Raw genomic sequence first — 17,580 nt, forward strand, 5'->3', positions numbered from 1 at the left:
ACTCCCTTTGACAGCAAAGAGATGAAACCAGTCAATTGCAAAGGAAATCAACCCTGAATATTCATTGGAAGGACTGATGCTGAAGCTGAAGCTCCAATACTTTGGCCACCTGATGCGAAGAACTGAATCATTGGAAAAGACTCTGATGCTGGGAACGATTGAAGGCAAGGGGAGAAGGGGGTGACAGAGGATGAGATGGTTGGATGGCATCACTGACTCAATGGACATGAGTTTGAGCAAGCTCCAGGAGATGGTGAAGGACAGGGAAACCTGGCATGCTGCAGTCCGTGGGGTCTCAAGGAGTCAGACAGGACTGAACAAGAACAAATGTATGCAGTATGTCAGAGGCTTTGAGAGGAAAGTTTCCTATTTTACATAAGGTACCCAGGGAGGGCCTCTTGAATAAGATGTTTAGCAGAGCCCTGTAGGAAGTCCAGTAGAAGAGGAGGTGTTTAGAGGAGCTGGGTGAAAACTGTCCCCAGTCAGAGGGAACAGGGTGTGTAGAGGCTCTGATGTGGGAGGAATCATGGTAGGCTTGGGGATGAGATGAGCAGGGAGAAGAGGAGCGGAGCTGGAGCTCTGAGAGGAAGGGAGCCCCTGCAGTGTGGAGCCCTGAAGGACAGGGTAAGGATTTTGGCTTCTCTCAGTGAAAGAGGAAGACACCGAGGGTGTTGAGGAGAAGAGTAATCTGATTTGACTTTGCCTAGAATCGGTCCACGGGGAAGCTAGAAGACCACTTTGGCAGCAGTGGGAATAAAGATGGATTTTGAATATATTTTGAAGGTAGGGCCAGTTGATTTTCCTCATTGTTGGATGTACTTTGAATTCAAGAAAGGAAAAAGTGGAAGGGTAAAGCTGCATTTATGAAATGAGGAAAACTGTATGGGGAAGTAGGGAGGAAGGTGGGCAGAGTCGGGGAGTATGGGGAATTGGGCTTTAAATATGTTAAAAATGAGATGTCTGTTAGACATCCAAGTGGAGGTTCAGGCAGCAAGCTGAAGAGGAGAATCAGGAATCAAGGGGGACCCAAAATTGAGGCTAAGAGAACTGTGCATATTTCATCTCAAAGACAGATGATACTGACTTTCTGATATTTCTCTTTTTCTAGATCGAGAGTCTCCTTGCCATGTGAAGCTCCTGCGAACACAAAAAGTCGTCTATATCAGTTGTGGAGAAGAACATACAGCAGTTCTTACAAAAGTAAGGGACTTCAGTATTCTGGTTTGTTCTATGGTACTGTTATAATAAGGATGATTATCACTGCTTTATTATTTTTGATAGTGTCTTTGAGAGAGAGTAGGAATAGTATAGAAAAATAATTCAATATCTATAACCTTGAAATACATATAGCGATATTCTGTGTTCCTAAGCTATAATCAACACTGCAGGCAGAAATACCAATAAGCTCAGATGTGCAGATGATACTACCCTTATGGCAGAAAGTGAAGAGGAATTAAAGAACCTCTTGATGAAGGTGAAAGAGGAGAGTGAAAAAACTGTCTTAAAACTCAACATTCAAAAAATGAAGTGCTCGCTTCGGCGGCACATATGCTAAGATTGGAACGATACAGAGAAGATTGGCATGGCCCCTGCGCAAGGATGACATGCAAATTCGTGAAGCGTTCCATATTTTTAGAAAAAAAAAAAAAAATGAAGATCATGGCATCTGGTCCCATCACTTCATGTAAGTAGATGAAGATACAATGGAAACAGTGAGAGACTTTATTTTTTTGGGTTCCAAAATCACTGTGGACGGTGACTGCAGCCATGAAATTAAGAGATACTTGCTCCTTGGAAGAAAAGCAATGACAAACCTAGACAGCATATTAAAAAGCAGAGATATTACTTTGCCAACAAAGATCCGTCTAGTCAAAGCTATGGTTTTTCCAGTGGTCATGTATGGACATGAGAGTTGGACTATAAATAAAGCTAAGCACCTAAGAATGATGCCTTCCAACTGTGGTGCTGGAGGAGACTCTTGAGACTCCCTTGGACAGCAAAGAGACCAAACCAGTCAATCCTAAAGGAAATCAACCCTGAATATTCACTGAAAGGACTGATGCTGATGCTGCAGTTCCAATACGTTGACCACCTGATGTGAAGAGCCAAATCAGTGGAAAAGATCCTGATGCTGGGAACGACTGAAGGCAGGGTGAGATGGTTGGATGGCATCACTGACTCAATGAACAAGAGTTTGAGCAAACCCTGGGAGATGGTGAAGGACAGGGAAGCCTAGAGGGCTGCAGTCGATGGGGTCACAAAGAGTTGGACATGACTGAGCAACTGAATGACGAAAAAAGAAAGAGCAGTGTAATTAATGTTTTAACATTATTCAACCCATTTCTTTTGCTTCTAAGACAGTCATATCTAGAGAGAATGAAAAAGTATTTTCGTGTTGAACAAACTGTTACAGATTCACTTTAATAAAATGCTTTAGTGTTTGTTCAAGTACAGCTGCTAAAAAAAATCTTATTAAAGAATCTGTGGAGCATTTAATTTCTTACATGAGAATGGTCATGTAAAATTCATCTCATTTCACCTACCTTTTTCTCCTTTTTTGTATTCCTGTTTATTAACATTGTTGTACTTTTAAACTACTTTTAAAATTTATATGTAGATGGCACACATTCCCTTGAACAGTACTGTCTTTGTTCCATAAAGATGTAGTCTTAAATTCTTTTTTAAAATTCTCTTTTCTATTTAGAGAACATTCCAAAGAAGTGATTTGTCTAAGAGTCAAGCGGGCATAGTGTTCTTGTACAGACTGTTGTGATATGAATTTTGTATACAGAGGTTAAGAGGAGTGTATCCAAACTCAGAGACACAGTGCACTTATGTGGTGTTTGCTCCTTGTCAGAGTGGAGGTGTGTTTACCTTTGGTGCTGGTTCCTGTGGGCAACTTGGACATGATTCCATGAATGATGAGGTCAATCCAAGAAGAGTTCTGGAGCTGATGGGCAGTGAAGTCACTCAAATTGCTTGTGGCAGGTGAGTGCTCCTAAGAACTTCCTCAGATCTATTAAGACTCAGAAATGGATCTTGTCTGTGTAGTGATGTGGCTACTCCTAACCAGCGTTGTTTTAAGAAATCAACTGCATGCATATGTATGTTGAAAATTTGGAGAGAGTTCAATCTGAGCAGGGTGTGGCAAGGAAGGGTTTTAGAGAAGCAGAGCTACATGGGGCCAGTATAGTTCTTTGGGGATAAAGGATAGCCTGACGTGAGGGAGACATGTAGAAAGGAAAGTGAGAGAGCCTCAAAGAAATCTTGGAAATTTTGCTGATTTTCCCCGCCTCTTTCTGTTCATCCCAAATGCAGCAGGCCCTTAAACTCTTTCCAGGTCTTACCCCCATCCCAACGACCTAGTGTATCAGTGAAGGGTGGTATTATGAAGATCCAGCATTGCAAAAACAAGCACGTGTAAACATGAGGGGGTAGGCTTCTGGGGACACCTATAGGAATTGCTATGCTCACATATGGTTGTTAAAAGTCAGTGTGTGTATTCATTCATTATCAGTAGAAGCAATGCTGTTGGGTTAACTTATGTTATTTCCCCCCAGACAACACACCCTAGCCTTTGTGCCTTCTTCTGGACTCATCTATGCATTTGGTTGTGGAGCCAGAGGTCAACTAGGAACTGGACACACTTGTAACGTCAAGTGCCCTTCTCCTGTGAAAGGTTACTGGGCTGCCCACAGTGGCCAGCTTTCAGCCAGAGCTGGTAAGAGTGATGTTTATTGAAATTTAATGGTGTTTTAAGTGCCAAAAACACTTGTTATAGAACATGTATTTTTTTTTTTAACCTTCAGTTCTTTTGGAGGGGATACATACGAGATATTCTAATGTCAGTCAACAAATACTTGAGCACTTACTATCTACAGTTGAGATTCTAGAGAATAAAGGAAAAATTCTATTTTGGCCATAAGGATTTTGATTGTGGTATATACATTTTATTTACTATTGTTGCTGATAATGAAAATTTATATTTATTGAAGGCTTAACCAAGTTCCACTACCATGCTAAGCACTGAAAACAACCTTAAGAACTAGTAGCTGTTATCCCCATGTTGGAGATGAGGAAACTGAATCTTATGGAGGTTAAGTAGCTTGCCCAAAATGATGTAGATTCTGGGGGCAGAATTTAAACCCAGGCCCGCCTCTTTCTAAAACCTGTATTCTTTTTAATTTCTAAAAATTGTACAGTTTAAAAAAGTTGCACTCAATTTACAGGTATCACAAAATATTGGCTATATTCCCTGTGTTGTACAAAACATCCTTGTAGGCTGTCTCACCCTCAGTAGACTGTACCTACCACCCCCCCCAACTCTGTACTGCCCCTCTCCCACCACCTGCCACTGCTAACCACTAGGTTGTTCTCTGTGAACTTTAAAGCCAGTACTTTTAATGCTTGAACTCTTGTTACCTTCCCTTTACGATTGCTATTTTGGTCACAATATGACATGAGTTTTTTTTCATGCCATTTCTGTTTCTTCTCTTAAAAAATAGTTAAGTAACACAGTGTTCATTTCACTGGAAATCAAAATAAGGCAGTCATTCAGTAAGAGTGACTTGAAGCAATAAATCCAGAAGCTTAAATGGAGATGGAGAGTCATTACAAAGAAGTGTGATTTAATAACTGATTTCGATTTTGAAGGCTATAAAGTGGCACAGTTATGGCTTAATCAGAATTTTAACAACATCAACCATAAGTACCCTTCTGGAGTATGAGAAACTTAAGTACAGGGAAGGCCTCCCTGATAACTGAGTTGGTAAAGAATCCACCTGCAATGCAGGAGACCCTGGTTCAGAGTCATTTCCTGTTTGTAAACCTGGCATATAGCACAGGATCTGGCACAACCTTTTCACTCAGTAAATATTCATGGAATGAATATATGAGCATCTAAGAATGTAGTGGAACTTGAAATGTAAAATAAACAAGATTTTGTTTTGATCATGTTCCCCAAAGTGGAAAAATGGCTAGGTGTCCTCTTATCTATCATTTATAAATTTCTTTTTCTCCAAGGCTAACATTTCTCTTTCTCTAACATTGTACTCATCTTAGGGAGCATATATTTAAGAAATACACCAACTTTTAAAAACTCCAGTATGTAGGTTAATTTTAAACCACAAAGTTTTCAAAGTTTAATTACAGGATAAAACTTATAATGTAAGTAGGTGAATTTCAATTTGTTATATAAATGCTGGTTTTAGGAACCTTCATGGTAATTTGGGAGCACAGTGTTCCTGAGAGAGGAAGTTTGAGCTGTGTCTTAAAGGATGGTTTGGAGTTAGCCAGGTAGAGGGCGGTGAAGGGGTAGGCTGTGGTGAGTACCATGGGACTGCGCGATTCCAGGAGCACCTTTCCATCATGCTCTAGGGGGCGCCATTCCTGGAGAACACAGTGTGCTCTGGGGGTGGTAGAAGGGAAAGGCATGGAGGTGTGAAGTAGTGTGGCCTATTAGAATTTGGTGAGACGGTGGTCTGAGAGTGTCGCTGTGGGCGCAGTGTGATGGGAGGCAAAGCGGAAGCAGGACACGGAGGGCCATCTATCTGGCGAGCTTCATCCAAAGTGGCTGCAGACCTCCACACTCAGATGCTGTAAGTGGTGTCATAGCTGATGTTAGGGTTTATAGTAGTGACTGTTTTAAACCTCAGTGTCATGACAGAGTTAGAATGAAAAAATAGAAACGAGGTCAGGACTAGCTGGCAGTTGGCAGGAGGAAGAGGGGGTTAGAGTGGAAGATACAGTTTTATATGTTTAGTTTTAACTGAAGTAGAAACAGTCCTGGGAAGAGAGCCAGCAGAGGAGGTTTCTTACTTCTCTGACATAATTAAATGAATAGGAAACCACTCGGAAACATATTTTGGAATGTTAGAAAAGGGGATCAAGGAAAAAGTTTAATTGTTGAAAAACATGCTCTTGAAAATTTTTTGACAGATCGCTTTAAATATCATATTGTTAAGCAGATCTTCTCTGGAGGAGACCAGACTTTTGTACTTTGCTCCAAATATGAGGTAAAATTTTCTTTTGACTATTATCTTGGGGGTGGAATAATGGTGAGCCAATATTTATTTTAATAAATAATAATTACATGAGAGCAGCATTACTCTTTGTTTCTACCAATTTTATATTATTAAAATAAGCTGACTAAACTTTGAAGTAATCTCCATTTTATTTCCTTGAAGTGTCAATAATTTTCTTGGTATTTAATCACAGAGTTCTACTTTATAATTGAAAATTATTTATTTATATCTGGATTTGTCTCAAAAGAGACTTAAGGAGGCCTCAGAGAATTCATACTAACTTTGGGATTATTTGACTTTCTATTGTTTCCTTCCCTGTTAAGTAGCCACAAATGCTCGGTATATGAGAACTCACTGGGCTTGTTTGATGGGATTGAGTATATACTGAATATAAGAGATGCCATTCAGATATCCTTTATTATTTATCGTCTGCTTATAAAACCACACTAAAATTTCCCTCAGGTTGTCTCCTGCATCCCTGTGGTGGGCGAATGACATTCTCTTAGGGTTGGAGGTGGAAGAGAACGTGGGCTAAGTATCGGTGTTGTTGTTCAGTTGCTAAGTTATGTCCGACTCTGCGACCAAGTGGACCTCAGCACATCAGGCTCCCCTGTCCTTCAGTATCTCCCGAAGTTTGCTCAGACTCATGTCCATTGAGTCGGTGATGCTGTCCGTGACAGGGCTTTAATACATTCCCCTTTTTCTGGATGAGAAAAATCATTCTGAAGTGAGCGCCACAGGTTTGTTTTCTGTCCTCTGCACCCTGCTGCTCTTATGCTCCTCTCCTCTCCCTCCCTTTGCTTCCCTTCTCTTGCCCTGACCCTTCTTTTATTCAGTCAGCACTTGGGGAGGATTAGCCATATGTAGTGCATTGATCCTCATCCTCCCCTGGAGGAGCAGGGAAGGGCTGCTGGTGATGACAAAGGATTCAGAGTAGCTTGGGAAGGAAAATGAGGTTCTGTGGACACAAGGGCCCTGTTGGTGCTGGAAACTATCCCCATTACTCTGATACTGTGCCATCTCTCAACACACGATATTCTTGCCTTCTAGTCAGTATCATTCTCTGACTTCGATAGAAAAGGTTGTGGGTGGAGTCTGAGGCTGCAGGTTGGATAGCTGATACTGACGTTAGATATTATCCAGGTCAGGATGCTGCAGAAGGTTCTGTTGAGTGCAGCCATCTGGGCTGAGTTGGAGCTGTTGCTTCAGACCTATTTTAGGCCCAGCTTCAGTGCTACACAGAGAAATCTTGAGAAAAGCTGAAACTATCCTTTGTTTCTTTAACATGCCAGTAATGCAAAATATGAAAAGCCCTGAATCTTTGTGGGATAATTACTTTGTGTCCACAAGTAGTACAGTCTGAAGTATTCCTTTCTCTAAGAAAGTGGTTTGATTAACCAACTTTAATTTTCCTGTGAAATTCAGTGTAAAACTTAGTTTCATTCCTTTTGTAAATATGGTATCTGATATATGTAGTTGAATTTTAAATTTACTGTAATTAACATTGTTGGAACCAGAAAACTAAACATTGATGAGAAGGAAGTGAAAGTAGCATATTGTAGAAACAGGGCAGGTTAAAGTTTAAACAACTGGAAGAGTGGTATGCATTAAAAATGTAAGATAAAGAAAAAAGCAACTGAAAATAGAATATGACTTAGAAAGGTATTGCTCTTTCTTACAAACACTGAAACCCATACACTTTTATTTAAGCTGTTAAGCCTAGGTATTTGTTTAGATGCAGAGATTAGTCAAAATATGTGTTTACTCAGTTACCATGACACATGAAGAATCTCTTAATGACCCAAGAAAAAGCATCTGTGTAGTGACATACTCCATTTTTATAAGACACTCTTAAGATTTACTTCAGTCAGTTCAGTCCTCAGTCGTGTCCAACACTTTGCAACCCCATGGACTGCAGCATGCCAGGCTTCCCTGTCCATTACCAACTGCCAGAGCCTACTCAAACTCATGTCCATTGAGTCAGTGATGCCACCCAACCATCTCATCCTTTGTCGTCCCCTCCTCCTCCTTCCTTCAATCTTTCTCAGTGTAAGGGTCTTTTCCAGTGAGTTGTTTCTTTGCATCAGGTGGCCCAAGTGTTGGAGTTTCAGACTCAACATCAGTCCTTCCAATGAATATTCAGGACTGATTTCCTTTAGGATTGACTGGTTGGGTCTCCTTGCAGTCCATGGGACTCTTAAGAGTCTTCTCTAGCACCACAGTTCAAAAGCATCTGTTCTTTGGCACTCGGCTTTCTTTATAGTCCAACTCTCACATCCATACATGACTACTGGAAAAACCATAGCTTTCACTAGACGGACCTTAGTTGGTAAAGTAATGTCTCTGCTTTTTAATAAGCTGTCTACGTTGGTCATAGCTTTTCTTCCAAGGAGCAAGTGTCTTTTAATTTCATGGCTGCGGTCACCATCTGCAGTGATTTTGGAGCCCCCAGAAATAAAGTCTGTCACTGTTTCCCCATCTATTTGCCATTAAGTGATTGGACTGGATGCCATGATCTTAGTTTTCTGAATGTTGAGTTCTAAGCCAACTTTTTCACTGTCCTCTTTCCCTGTCATCAAGAGGCTCTTTAGTTCTTCTTTGCTTTCTGCCATAAGGGTGGTATCATCTGCATATCTGAGGTTATTGATATTTTTCCCGGCAATCTTGATTCCAGCTTGGGCTTCATCCAGCCTGGCATTTCACATAATGTACTCTGTATATAAGTTAAATCAGCAGAGTGACAATATGCAGCCTTGACATACTCCTTTCCTGATTTGGAACCAGTAGGTTCCATGTCCAGTTCTAACTGTTGCTTCTTGACCTGCATACAGATTTCTCAGGAGGTGAGTCAGGTGGTCTGGTATTCCCATCTCTTTTAAGAATTTTCCAAAGTTTATTGTGATCCACACAGTCAAAGGCTTTGGCATAGTCAATAAATCAAAAGTAGATGTTTTTCTAGAACTCTTGCTTTTGCGATGATCCAATGGATGTTGGCAATTTGATCTCTGGTTCCTCTGTTTTTTCTAAAACCAGCTTGAACATCTGGAAGTTCACGGTTCACATATTGTTGAAGCCTGGCTTGGAGAATTTTGAGCATTACTTTGCTAGCATGTGAGATGAGTGCAATTGTGCAGTAGTTTGAACATTCTTTGGCATTGCTTTTCTTTGGGATTGTAATGAAAACTGACCTTTTCCAGTCCTGTGGCCACTGCTGAGTTTTCCAAATTTGCTGGCATATTGAGTGCAGCACTTTCACAGCATCATCTTTTAGGATTTGAAATAGCTCAACTGGAACTCCATCACCTCTACTAGGCTTTGTTTGTACTGATGTTTCCTAAGGCCCACTTGACTTAACATTCAGGGATGTCTGGCTCTAGGTGAGTGATCACACCATCGTGGTTGTCTGGGTCATGAAGATTTTTTTTGTATAGCTCTTCTCTGTATTCTTGCCACTTCTTTTTAATCTTTTCTGCTTCTGTTAAGTCCATACCATTTCTATCCTTTATTGTGCTCATCTTTGCATGAAATGTTCTCTTGGTAGCTCTGATTTTCTTGAAGAGATCTCTAATCTTTCCCATTCTGTTGTTTTCCTCTTATTTCTTTGCATTGATCACTGAGGAAGGCTTTCTTAACTCTCCTTGGTATTCTTTGGAACTCTGCATTCACATGGGTACATTTTTCCTTTTCTCCTTTGCCTTTTGTGTCTTCTTTTCTCAGCTATTTGTAAGGCCTCACCAGACAACCATTTTGCCTTTTTACACTTCTTTTTCTTGGGGATGGTCTTGATCCCTGCCTCCTGTACAATGTCACAAACCTCAGTCAATAGTTCTTCAGGCACTCTGTCTATCAGATCTAATCTCTTGAATCTATTTGTCACTTCCACTGTATAATCGTAAGGGATTTGATTTAGGTCATACCTGATTGGTCTATTGGTTTTCCCTACTTTCTTCAATTTAAGTCTGAATTTGGCAATAAGGAGTTCATGATCTGAGCCATAGTCAGCTCCTGGTCTTGTTTTTGCTGACTGTATAGAGCTTCTTCATCTTTGACTGCAAAGAATATAATCAATCTGATTTCGATATTTACCATCTGGTGATGTCCATGTGTAGGGTCTTCTCTTGTGTTGTTGGAAGAGGGTGTTTGACCAGTATGTTCTCTTGGGAAAACTCTGTTAGGCTTTGCCCTGCTTCATTTTTTACTACAAGACCAAATCTGCCTGTTACTCCAGGTATCTCTTGACTTCCTACTTTTGCATTCCAGTCCCCTGTAATGAAGAGAACATCTTTTTTGGATGTTAGTTCTAGAAGGTAGGCCTTGTAGGTCTGGTAGATCTTCATGGAACCGTTCAACTTCAGTTTCTTCAGCATTACTGATTGGGCATAGACTTGGATTACTGTGATATTGAATGGTTTGCCTTGGAAATGAACAGAGATTATTCTGTCGTTTTTGAGATTGCACCCAAGTACTGCATTTTGGACTCTTGTTAATTATTGTGTTAATTTTGGGGTTGCAAAGAGTCGGACATGAGTGAGCAACTAAATTGAGTGTTAATTATGTTTATCATGTTTTATATTACACCTAGTATTTATTTATCTTATAACTTGAAGTATGTGCTTTCTGACTGCCTATTGCCAATCCCCCACATCCCACTCCCTGCTTCTGGTAATCACAAATCTGATCTCTTTTTCTATGAGCTTTTTTGTTTGATTTTTAAGTATATTAACTTACAACACTATTTTAGTTCCTGGTACACAGCATAGTGATTTATATTTCTATAATTTTGAAATGATCACCACAATGAGTCTAGCTACCATCTGTCGCCATGCAAATATACTAGATAATTAATGACTAAGACCTAGGAGTCTTAAAAAGACTCAGTATCTCCAGAAATTCTGATTTAACTTGTTTAGAGTGTAACTTGGCCGTCAGGATTTTTGAAAGCTCTGGTGATCCGAAGTGCAGCCAAAGTTGGATACATTAACCTACACCAATTTTTTCTTTTGAGGCTGTACGTAACTCTAAGGCATGGGAAATCAGTGCTTTTTCTTGGGTCTTTATGTTTGATTCTGAGATTGTATTTCATCCAAGGCATCTGTGGTTTATTGGACTTAGGGTGAAGAATGAGAAAATAGTAACATGTTTATATTTTAAGTATGTGTTTGTGTCTGTGTTCAGCTGCTCCTTTGAACGGGGGAAGTAATTAAAATTTACATAATGACTGGTTTTAAGACCATGGTGGAGAGACAGTCTTGTTTGTGTGTTTTCAAGTGTTTATTTTGTCTCTCAGTTTTTCTCTATGCAGTTCAAGATGGCTTTTGTTCTCTTAACAGATTTCTGTGGTCATTTTTGTTAAAATATTTGTCAAAAACCAGAGGATCATGAACTTTGGCAGACGACTCTAGTCTGTTACATGCCCACTTCCTTTCCCCTTATAATGCTGTCTTAACTCATCCTTCTGAGAAAATAACCAAGAATATTTACTTTGAAAGTTGTGTTTTTATGATCATCTGGTTAATGTTTTAATATTGCTTTTTCCCCTCTGTTCTAGTGACAAGTACAGGAGACATAAAGCACTTTAAATTTTTCTCTAGTTCTAGACCATGATTAGATTTGGGGAAAATAAGTTGAAAAATAGCAATTTTAGGAAAAGTGCTTATGTAGCACTGTGCAGCATTTGGGGTTTTAAAGGCCATTATTGATATGTCTTTTTTGTTATTTTTCCTATAAATTTATAGCTGTATACTTTGAGCAAGACATTAAGAGGCATTACATTTTCATAGATTATTTACAATATAGATTGTATAGACTTTTTATAATGCGTATTGTTGGAGTTTGGTGAACAGTTAAGGCAAATGATTAGTAGGTTGAAAACCTTGATGTTATGGTGATTCAAAGCGTAGGGAGAAAGAAATCTGAAGCAGTCCTCCTGGTTTGGTTTCTCTGGGGAGGGTACTGAAGGGCCATCCCGGCTCCACGGCACCCATGAGATCTGCTGAGGCACTCAGCTGCAGTTCAGCTTCCCCTTCTGCCCGATCCTGCCTCCTTCATCCTGAAAATGTTCTAGAACTGCCCCCAACCCCAGACTTTAAACAGAAATCTCAGGTTCAGAGTCTGTTTCCCAGGTGGAAATCCTTCTGGAGGCGGGGGCTGGAGCCTGGCCACTGACAGGAGGGGAGTGAGGCCAGCGCCCGGGGCGGTTCCTGGAGGCCAGTGCAGCGGGGGCAGTCCAGAGCTTACACTGAGGCAGCTGGCGGGGCGAGGGGTCCGTTCTGAAGGGAGAGAGGATCTGGGCAGCGCACCCCCGCTCCTGGACATAAGTGAAACACGAAGTGGGGAGTATATGGGGAAAGGGAGATGAGAAAAAAAATCCCTGCTGTTCCGTAATTTCTTTTTTTTTTTTTTTTGCTGTCATATTTAATATATCAGAATTCTTCGCCTGCTGTTGACTTCAGGACGATGAACCAAGCACATTACACCAGTTTAATAAATGATGAAACCATAGCAGTTTGGAGACAAAAGCTCTCAGAACACAATAATGCAAATACAATCAAGTATGTGGTTGCTTGTTTTCAGTTTTTTTCAAAGTGTATTGGAATTTCCAACTTAGTGATTTTTCCCTACTTCCATCTTGAGGTTGTGACTATAAATGGAGTTTTGCATTTGAGGGGTCATTTTTTGGGCACACATCTGGTGCCCTTAGCCTGAAATAACATAGTAAGTTGTTCCCCCATTTTCTCACAAGCTGTATTCCTCAACCTGCTTTGTTTGGACCTTAAAAATCCTAACTGATGAAGACCTGAGTTGGCCTTTCTGCTAAGAAAGCTCAGTGTTATTGTTCTTTAACTCCAAGAGTTTTCTTCATATGCTTATTCCAAGGCATTCCAATCTAAGCTTATTTTACCTAATCAGAATAATTTAGCATTTTCCTATTCAAAATGATTAGTTGAGATAGAGAAAAAAGTATAGTTAATGGATTTGAGTCCTTTCAGCAGGTGTATTTCATTCTTAAGAGAGTTTTTTTTTTTTTTAATTTTTATATTTTTACATATTGTATTGGCTTTCCTCAGTTTTTCCATTTTTCGACAGAATCTGATTCTTAAGAATGAATGAATCAGATTGTGTACTAGGTGATAGTTGTTCCCAGATATGTGTATAAAGCATTTTACTTTATTATATAGATTGTAGGGTGCAAATTCCCTGAGCCCTTTGGACACACCAGCTTTTTGAGTCGGGGATCATTGGGAATGCCCTAGAGCACCTCTATGACCGTCCTCAGAAGCCCTCTAAGCTTGGTGACTCTGCCAGGGAGTTCAGTCTGGAAGGGGCAGGGAACAGGCTGGGGGACTAGACTCACCAGGAGGGTAGTGGGGTAGGGGCACTGAGACTCCCTTGTCTGGGACTTTGACACGTTACTAGTTCTCAGTTTTCTTATTGACAAGCGATACGATATAAGCAGTGATCTCCAAAGATTCTTCCTGACCTGGATCCTATGATTAATAGAAGTTACTGTGATCCCCTCCTCAGCTGTGTATTTGTTTTGTGCCTTCCCTTTCCCTTATACTAAATAAGAGGGTTCAAGCTTCCTAACATCTATTATCACAGTGGGTCCTCAGAAACTAGCAGTTTCCCCCCAGAAAATCTAGGTAATAGGAATAAAAACTTACTTCACTCATTTGTACTTTCTGAGATGGGCAACAAAACAGAAGGAAGTATTTGTTCAGTTATTAATTTGCAGAGATACTCTCTCTGTTGGTAAATAACAGCTCAGCTTATCTTTTTTGGTTTTATTTTGGGTTCATGTTTGGAGGTGAGGGGGGGAGTGTCTTAGAGACGGTTGGTGGGAGGAAAGTCCAAGGTCATTATTATTAGGCCCTAGAGTTTTCTTTTGGTAGCTCTGATACTCTTTAATGTAAATTCTTGTCCGTTTTGAGACAGGACACAGTGTTTTCCAAGGCTTTACCTTGGTAAGAAGGAGCAGCTATTAAGGAAACTCTGGAATAGAGGAGTAGTCTATTGCTGATGCTTAAATAACCATTTATTTATAATTATTAAAGACTTCTTTCCCGTTTTTCTTTCTGAGCAGTGGTGTTGTTCAGATATTATCTTCTGCAGCCTGTTGGAATGGAAGTTTTCTTGAGAAAAAGTAAGTGACTTAATCTTAAAATACCCACATGTGATGCAGGTGCTTACTCAGCAAAGGCTGAGAAAGGCTTGTCTTCTCTTTGGTGGTGGTTGGCCGTAACTCAGTGGGTGAGCGTCTGATCTGCACAGAAATGGAAGTGCCTGATGGTGATGAGTGAGAGGACACGGGAAGGGCAGTGCTGCCTCGTGCCTCGTTGGCAGAGAAGCAGATTACCAAGAGAGAGAGTATCTCATAAAGGGTTGGTGTAATCAAAAGTAAGATTTTCCAGGCTATTCCAAAATGTTAATAATACTTGTTCTTAAATTCTTTCTTCTAAAAAAAAAATAATTTATTGAAGTATAGTTGACTTTACAGTGTTTCAGGTACACAGCAAGGTGATTCAGTTATACAGATACACATATATTATTTTTGAAACTATTTTCCATCATGGTTATTAAAAGATATTGACTGTAGTTCCCTATGATAATCAGTAGACCTTTCTTGCTTGTTGCATATCTATTTTTTAATTAGAAATCTAACATTCTGTTCATACTAAGTCAAATAAGTCAAATCAAAATGTCAAAATTTTTTTAGTTAGGCAAGAATTCATAAGTTTTCTAAAATATATATTATACATATTTATATGTATATGTATACAAAAGCTCTTCTACTATACTTAATAAGGGCTCGAGAAAGAACATTAAAAGAAAAGAGAAGAGATGGAGAAGTTGGAGAACATAAACTAAATGAAATGAGAGCACTGAATATGTAATAGAAAAAGTGAAACAAACTAGATAAAAGTAGAAAGATCATCATATAGTCCAGTTGTAGTCCATAAACATGAGTGCTCATTAGAAACATCTGGAGCTCTGGAGAAAAAAGCGATACCTGAGCATTTGTAGTTTTCAAAAAATTTCAAGCTAGTTTCTGATGTGTGTCTGGATTTTAAAAAGTGATTGCAGGTTTTTCTATTAGATCCTAGTTTTGCTGATATAGAGTTCTATTATTTTTCTGTTGACCAGTCATGATACAATGGTGTTAAGTGAGTGATAGTTACATAGACACAATAGCAAAAAATGTTTATCAGTTTTCACAATTAGTAGCCAAACAAAAATAAAAGATAATTATAATTGCAAGCCATAATAGGAGCATGATTAACTTAACAATATAAATAATTACAATTTGAGGAGGGTATCAAGCAGAGTGATGTGGTAGGTGAAAGTGCATACATGTTTCCATCTGCTCAGCTAGTGTATGTCTTTTAGTTGGTGCTTTTAATCTGTTTACATTTAAGGTAAGGTAATTAATTTAAGGTAATGTACCTTAAGGTACATTAAGGTAATGATATGTATGATCCTATTACCATTTTTAAAATTATTTTGCATTTATTTTCTGTAGGTCTTTTCCTTCTCTTGTGTTTTCTGCCTAGAGAAGTTCCTTTAACATTTGTTGTAAAGCTGGTTTGCTGATGCTGAATTCTCTTAACTTTGGCTTGTCTGAAAGCTTTTGATTTCTCTATCAAATCTGAAGGAGAGTCCTGTGGGGTGGAGTATTCTTGGTTGAGGTTCTTCCCTTTTATCACTTTAAATATATCATGCCATTCCCTTCTGGCTTGTAGAGTTTCATATCAGCAGGTAGCCTGATGAGAGTTCTCTTACATGTTATTTGTCATTTTTCCCTTGTTGCTTTTAATATTTTATCTCTGGTCTTTAATTTTTGTTAGTTTGATTACCATGTGTCTTGATGTGCTCCTCCTTGGGTTTATCCTGCCTGGGACTCTGTGCTTCCTGGACTTGGTTGACTATTTCCTTTCCCATGTTTGGGAAGTTTTCAGCTATTATCTCTTCAAATATTTTCTCAGGCCCTTTCTCTGCTCCTTCTGGGACTGCTATAATGCGAATGTTGGTGTGTTTAATGTTCCAAGTATCTCTTAGGCTGTCTTTACTTCTTTTCATTCATTTTTTCTATATTCTGTTCTGTGGCAATGATTTCTACCTTTCTTTCCTACAGGTCATTTATTATTCTGCCTCATTATTCTGCTGTTGATTCCTTCTAGTGTATTATTCATCTCTCTTTCTTTGTTCTTTAGTTCTTGTAGGTCTTTGGTAAACATTTCTTGCATCTTGTCAATCTTTGCCTCCATTCTTTTCCCAAGATCCTGGATCATATTCACTATCATTATTCTGAATTCTTTTTTCTGGAAGATTGTCTATCTCCACTTCATTTAGTTGTTTTCCTGAGATTTTAGTTTGTCCCTTCATCTGGGATATAACTTTCTGCTCTTTCATGGTGATTAGCTTTCTGTAATGTGGTTTTTGTTTTAGGTGCTGTGAGATTGTGCTTCTTCTTGCTTCTTCTGTCTGCCCTCTGATGGATGAGGCTAAGAGGCTTGTGTAAGCTTCTTGATGGTAGGGGCTTGTGGTGGGAAAAACTGGGTCTTGCTCTGGTGGGCAGGACCTTGCTCAGTAAAGGTTTAATCCAATTATCTGCTGATGGGTAGGGTTGCACTCCCATCCTTGTAGTTTTTTGGCCTGAGGCAGCTTATCCCGGGGTGTAAGGGCTGTACGGTAGGGTTAATGGTGAACTCCATGAGGATTTACACCAAGGGGGACCTTCCAGTGCCCTCGTCCCTGTGGGGAGCCCCTGCTGACCCACGCCTCCACAGGAGGCCCTCCAACACGAGCAGGTGGTTTTGGTTCAGTCTCCGGTGGGGTCACTGCTCCTCTCCTCTAAAAATTTGTGCCCTCCAAGAACCAGAGTCTGTTTCCCTCAGTCCCCTGGAAGGCCTGTAATCAAATCCTGCTGGCCCTCAAGGCCATATTACATGGGGGTTCCTAGTCCCTTTGTCAGATCTCCAGTCTGGGAAGCCTAACATGGGGTTCAGAACCTTTACAATAGTGTGAGACTTTCTTTTTTATTGTTGTTCTCCAGTCTGTGGGTTACCACCTGGCAGGTATGAAATTTGATTTTATCACGATTGTATCCCCACCTACCATCTTGCTGTGGCGGCTTCTTTGTCTTTGGACACGGGATATCTTTTTTTGGTGGGTTCCAGCATCCTCCTGTTGATGGTTGTTCAATAGCTAGTTGAAATTTTGGTGATCTCGCAGGAGGAGATGAGCCCATGATGTCCTTCTACTCTGCCATCTTGAACTGGAAGCAGACAATTCTGTTCTTAAATTCTTATTTCTTTAAATAATCTCCTTGTTTCTTTGACTTCTTTCCCATGGTTTTTTCTTTTCTCAAAACTAATGAATTTAGGGAAGGTTCCAAGAAGGCTCCAGGGACTCCTTGGACTCAGGACCAGCCCAGCCCACCAGAAAATTGCATTTGGCCTAAACTCCCAGGTTGTAAATAGTGTTCTTGCTAGGCCTTATCCCGTCTGCAGATATTGTGGCCACAGGAGGGTCTTGTCATGGGTTTTGATCTTTGGTG

The 17,580-nt window shown here is 39.9% G+C and overlaps 1 protein-coding gene and 1 non-coding gene across 6 annotated transcripts in view; both read left to right on the forward strand.

The window, feature by feature from the left end:
* HERC3 (HECT and RLD domain containing E3 ubiquitin protein ligase 3) overlaps window positions 1-17,580 on the forward strand; it is a 133,565-nt gene that overhangs the window by 54,957 nt on the left and 61,028 nt on the right. For all 5 annotated transcript variants that reach the window (XR_006263711.1, XR_006263712.1, XM_043438246.1 and 2 more), the window contains exons 7-12: window positions 1,109-1,200; window positions 2,858-2,988; window positions 3,561-3,721; window positions 5,938-6,014; window positions 12,450-12,574; window positions 14,107-14,166. Coding sequence is in view for 3 of the 5 variants with exons in the window: in XM_043438246.1 (XP_043294181.1) it covers window positions 1,109-1,200; window positions 2,858-2,988; window positions 3,561-3,721; window positions 5,938-6,014; window positions 12,450-12,574; window positions 14,107-14,166 (646 nt within the window). In the remaining 2 variants the exon portion in view is untranslated. The remainder of the gene's footprint in view (window positions 1-1,108; window positions 1,201-2,857; window positions 2,989-3,560; window positions 3,722-5,937; window positions 6,015-12,449; window positions 12,575-14,106; window positions 14,167-17,580) is intronic.
* On the forward strand, window positions 1,528-1,634 carry LOC122422450. Its single transcript, XR_006263846.1, has one exon. It is a non-coding gene; the product is annotated as a U6 spliceosomal RNA (small nuclear RNA).

This window comes from Cervus canadensis, chromosome 19, assembly GCF_019320065.1.
Source record: "Cervus canadensis isolate Bull #8, Minnesota chromosome 19, ASM1932006v1, whole genome shotgun sequence".
In the NCBI taxonomy this organism is placed as follows: Eukaryota; Metazoa; Chordata; class Mammalia; order Artiodactyla; family Cervidae; genus Cervus; species Cervus canadensis.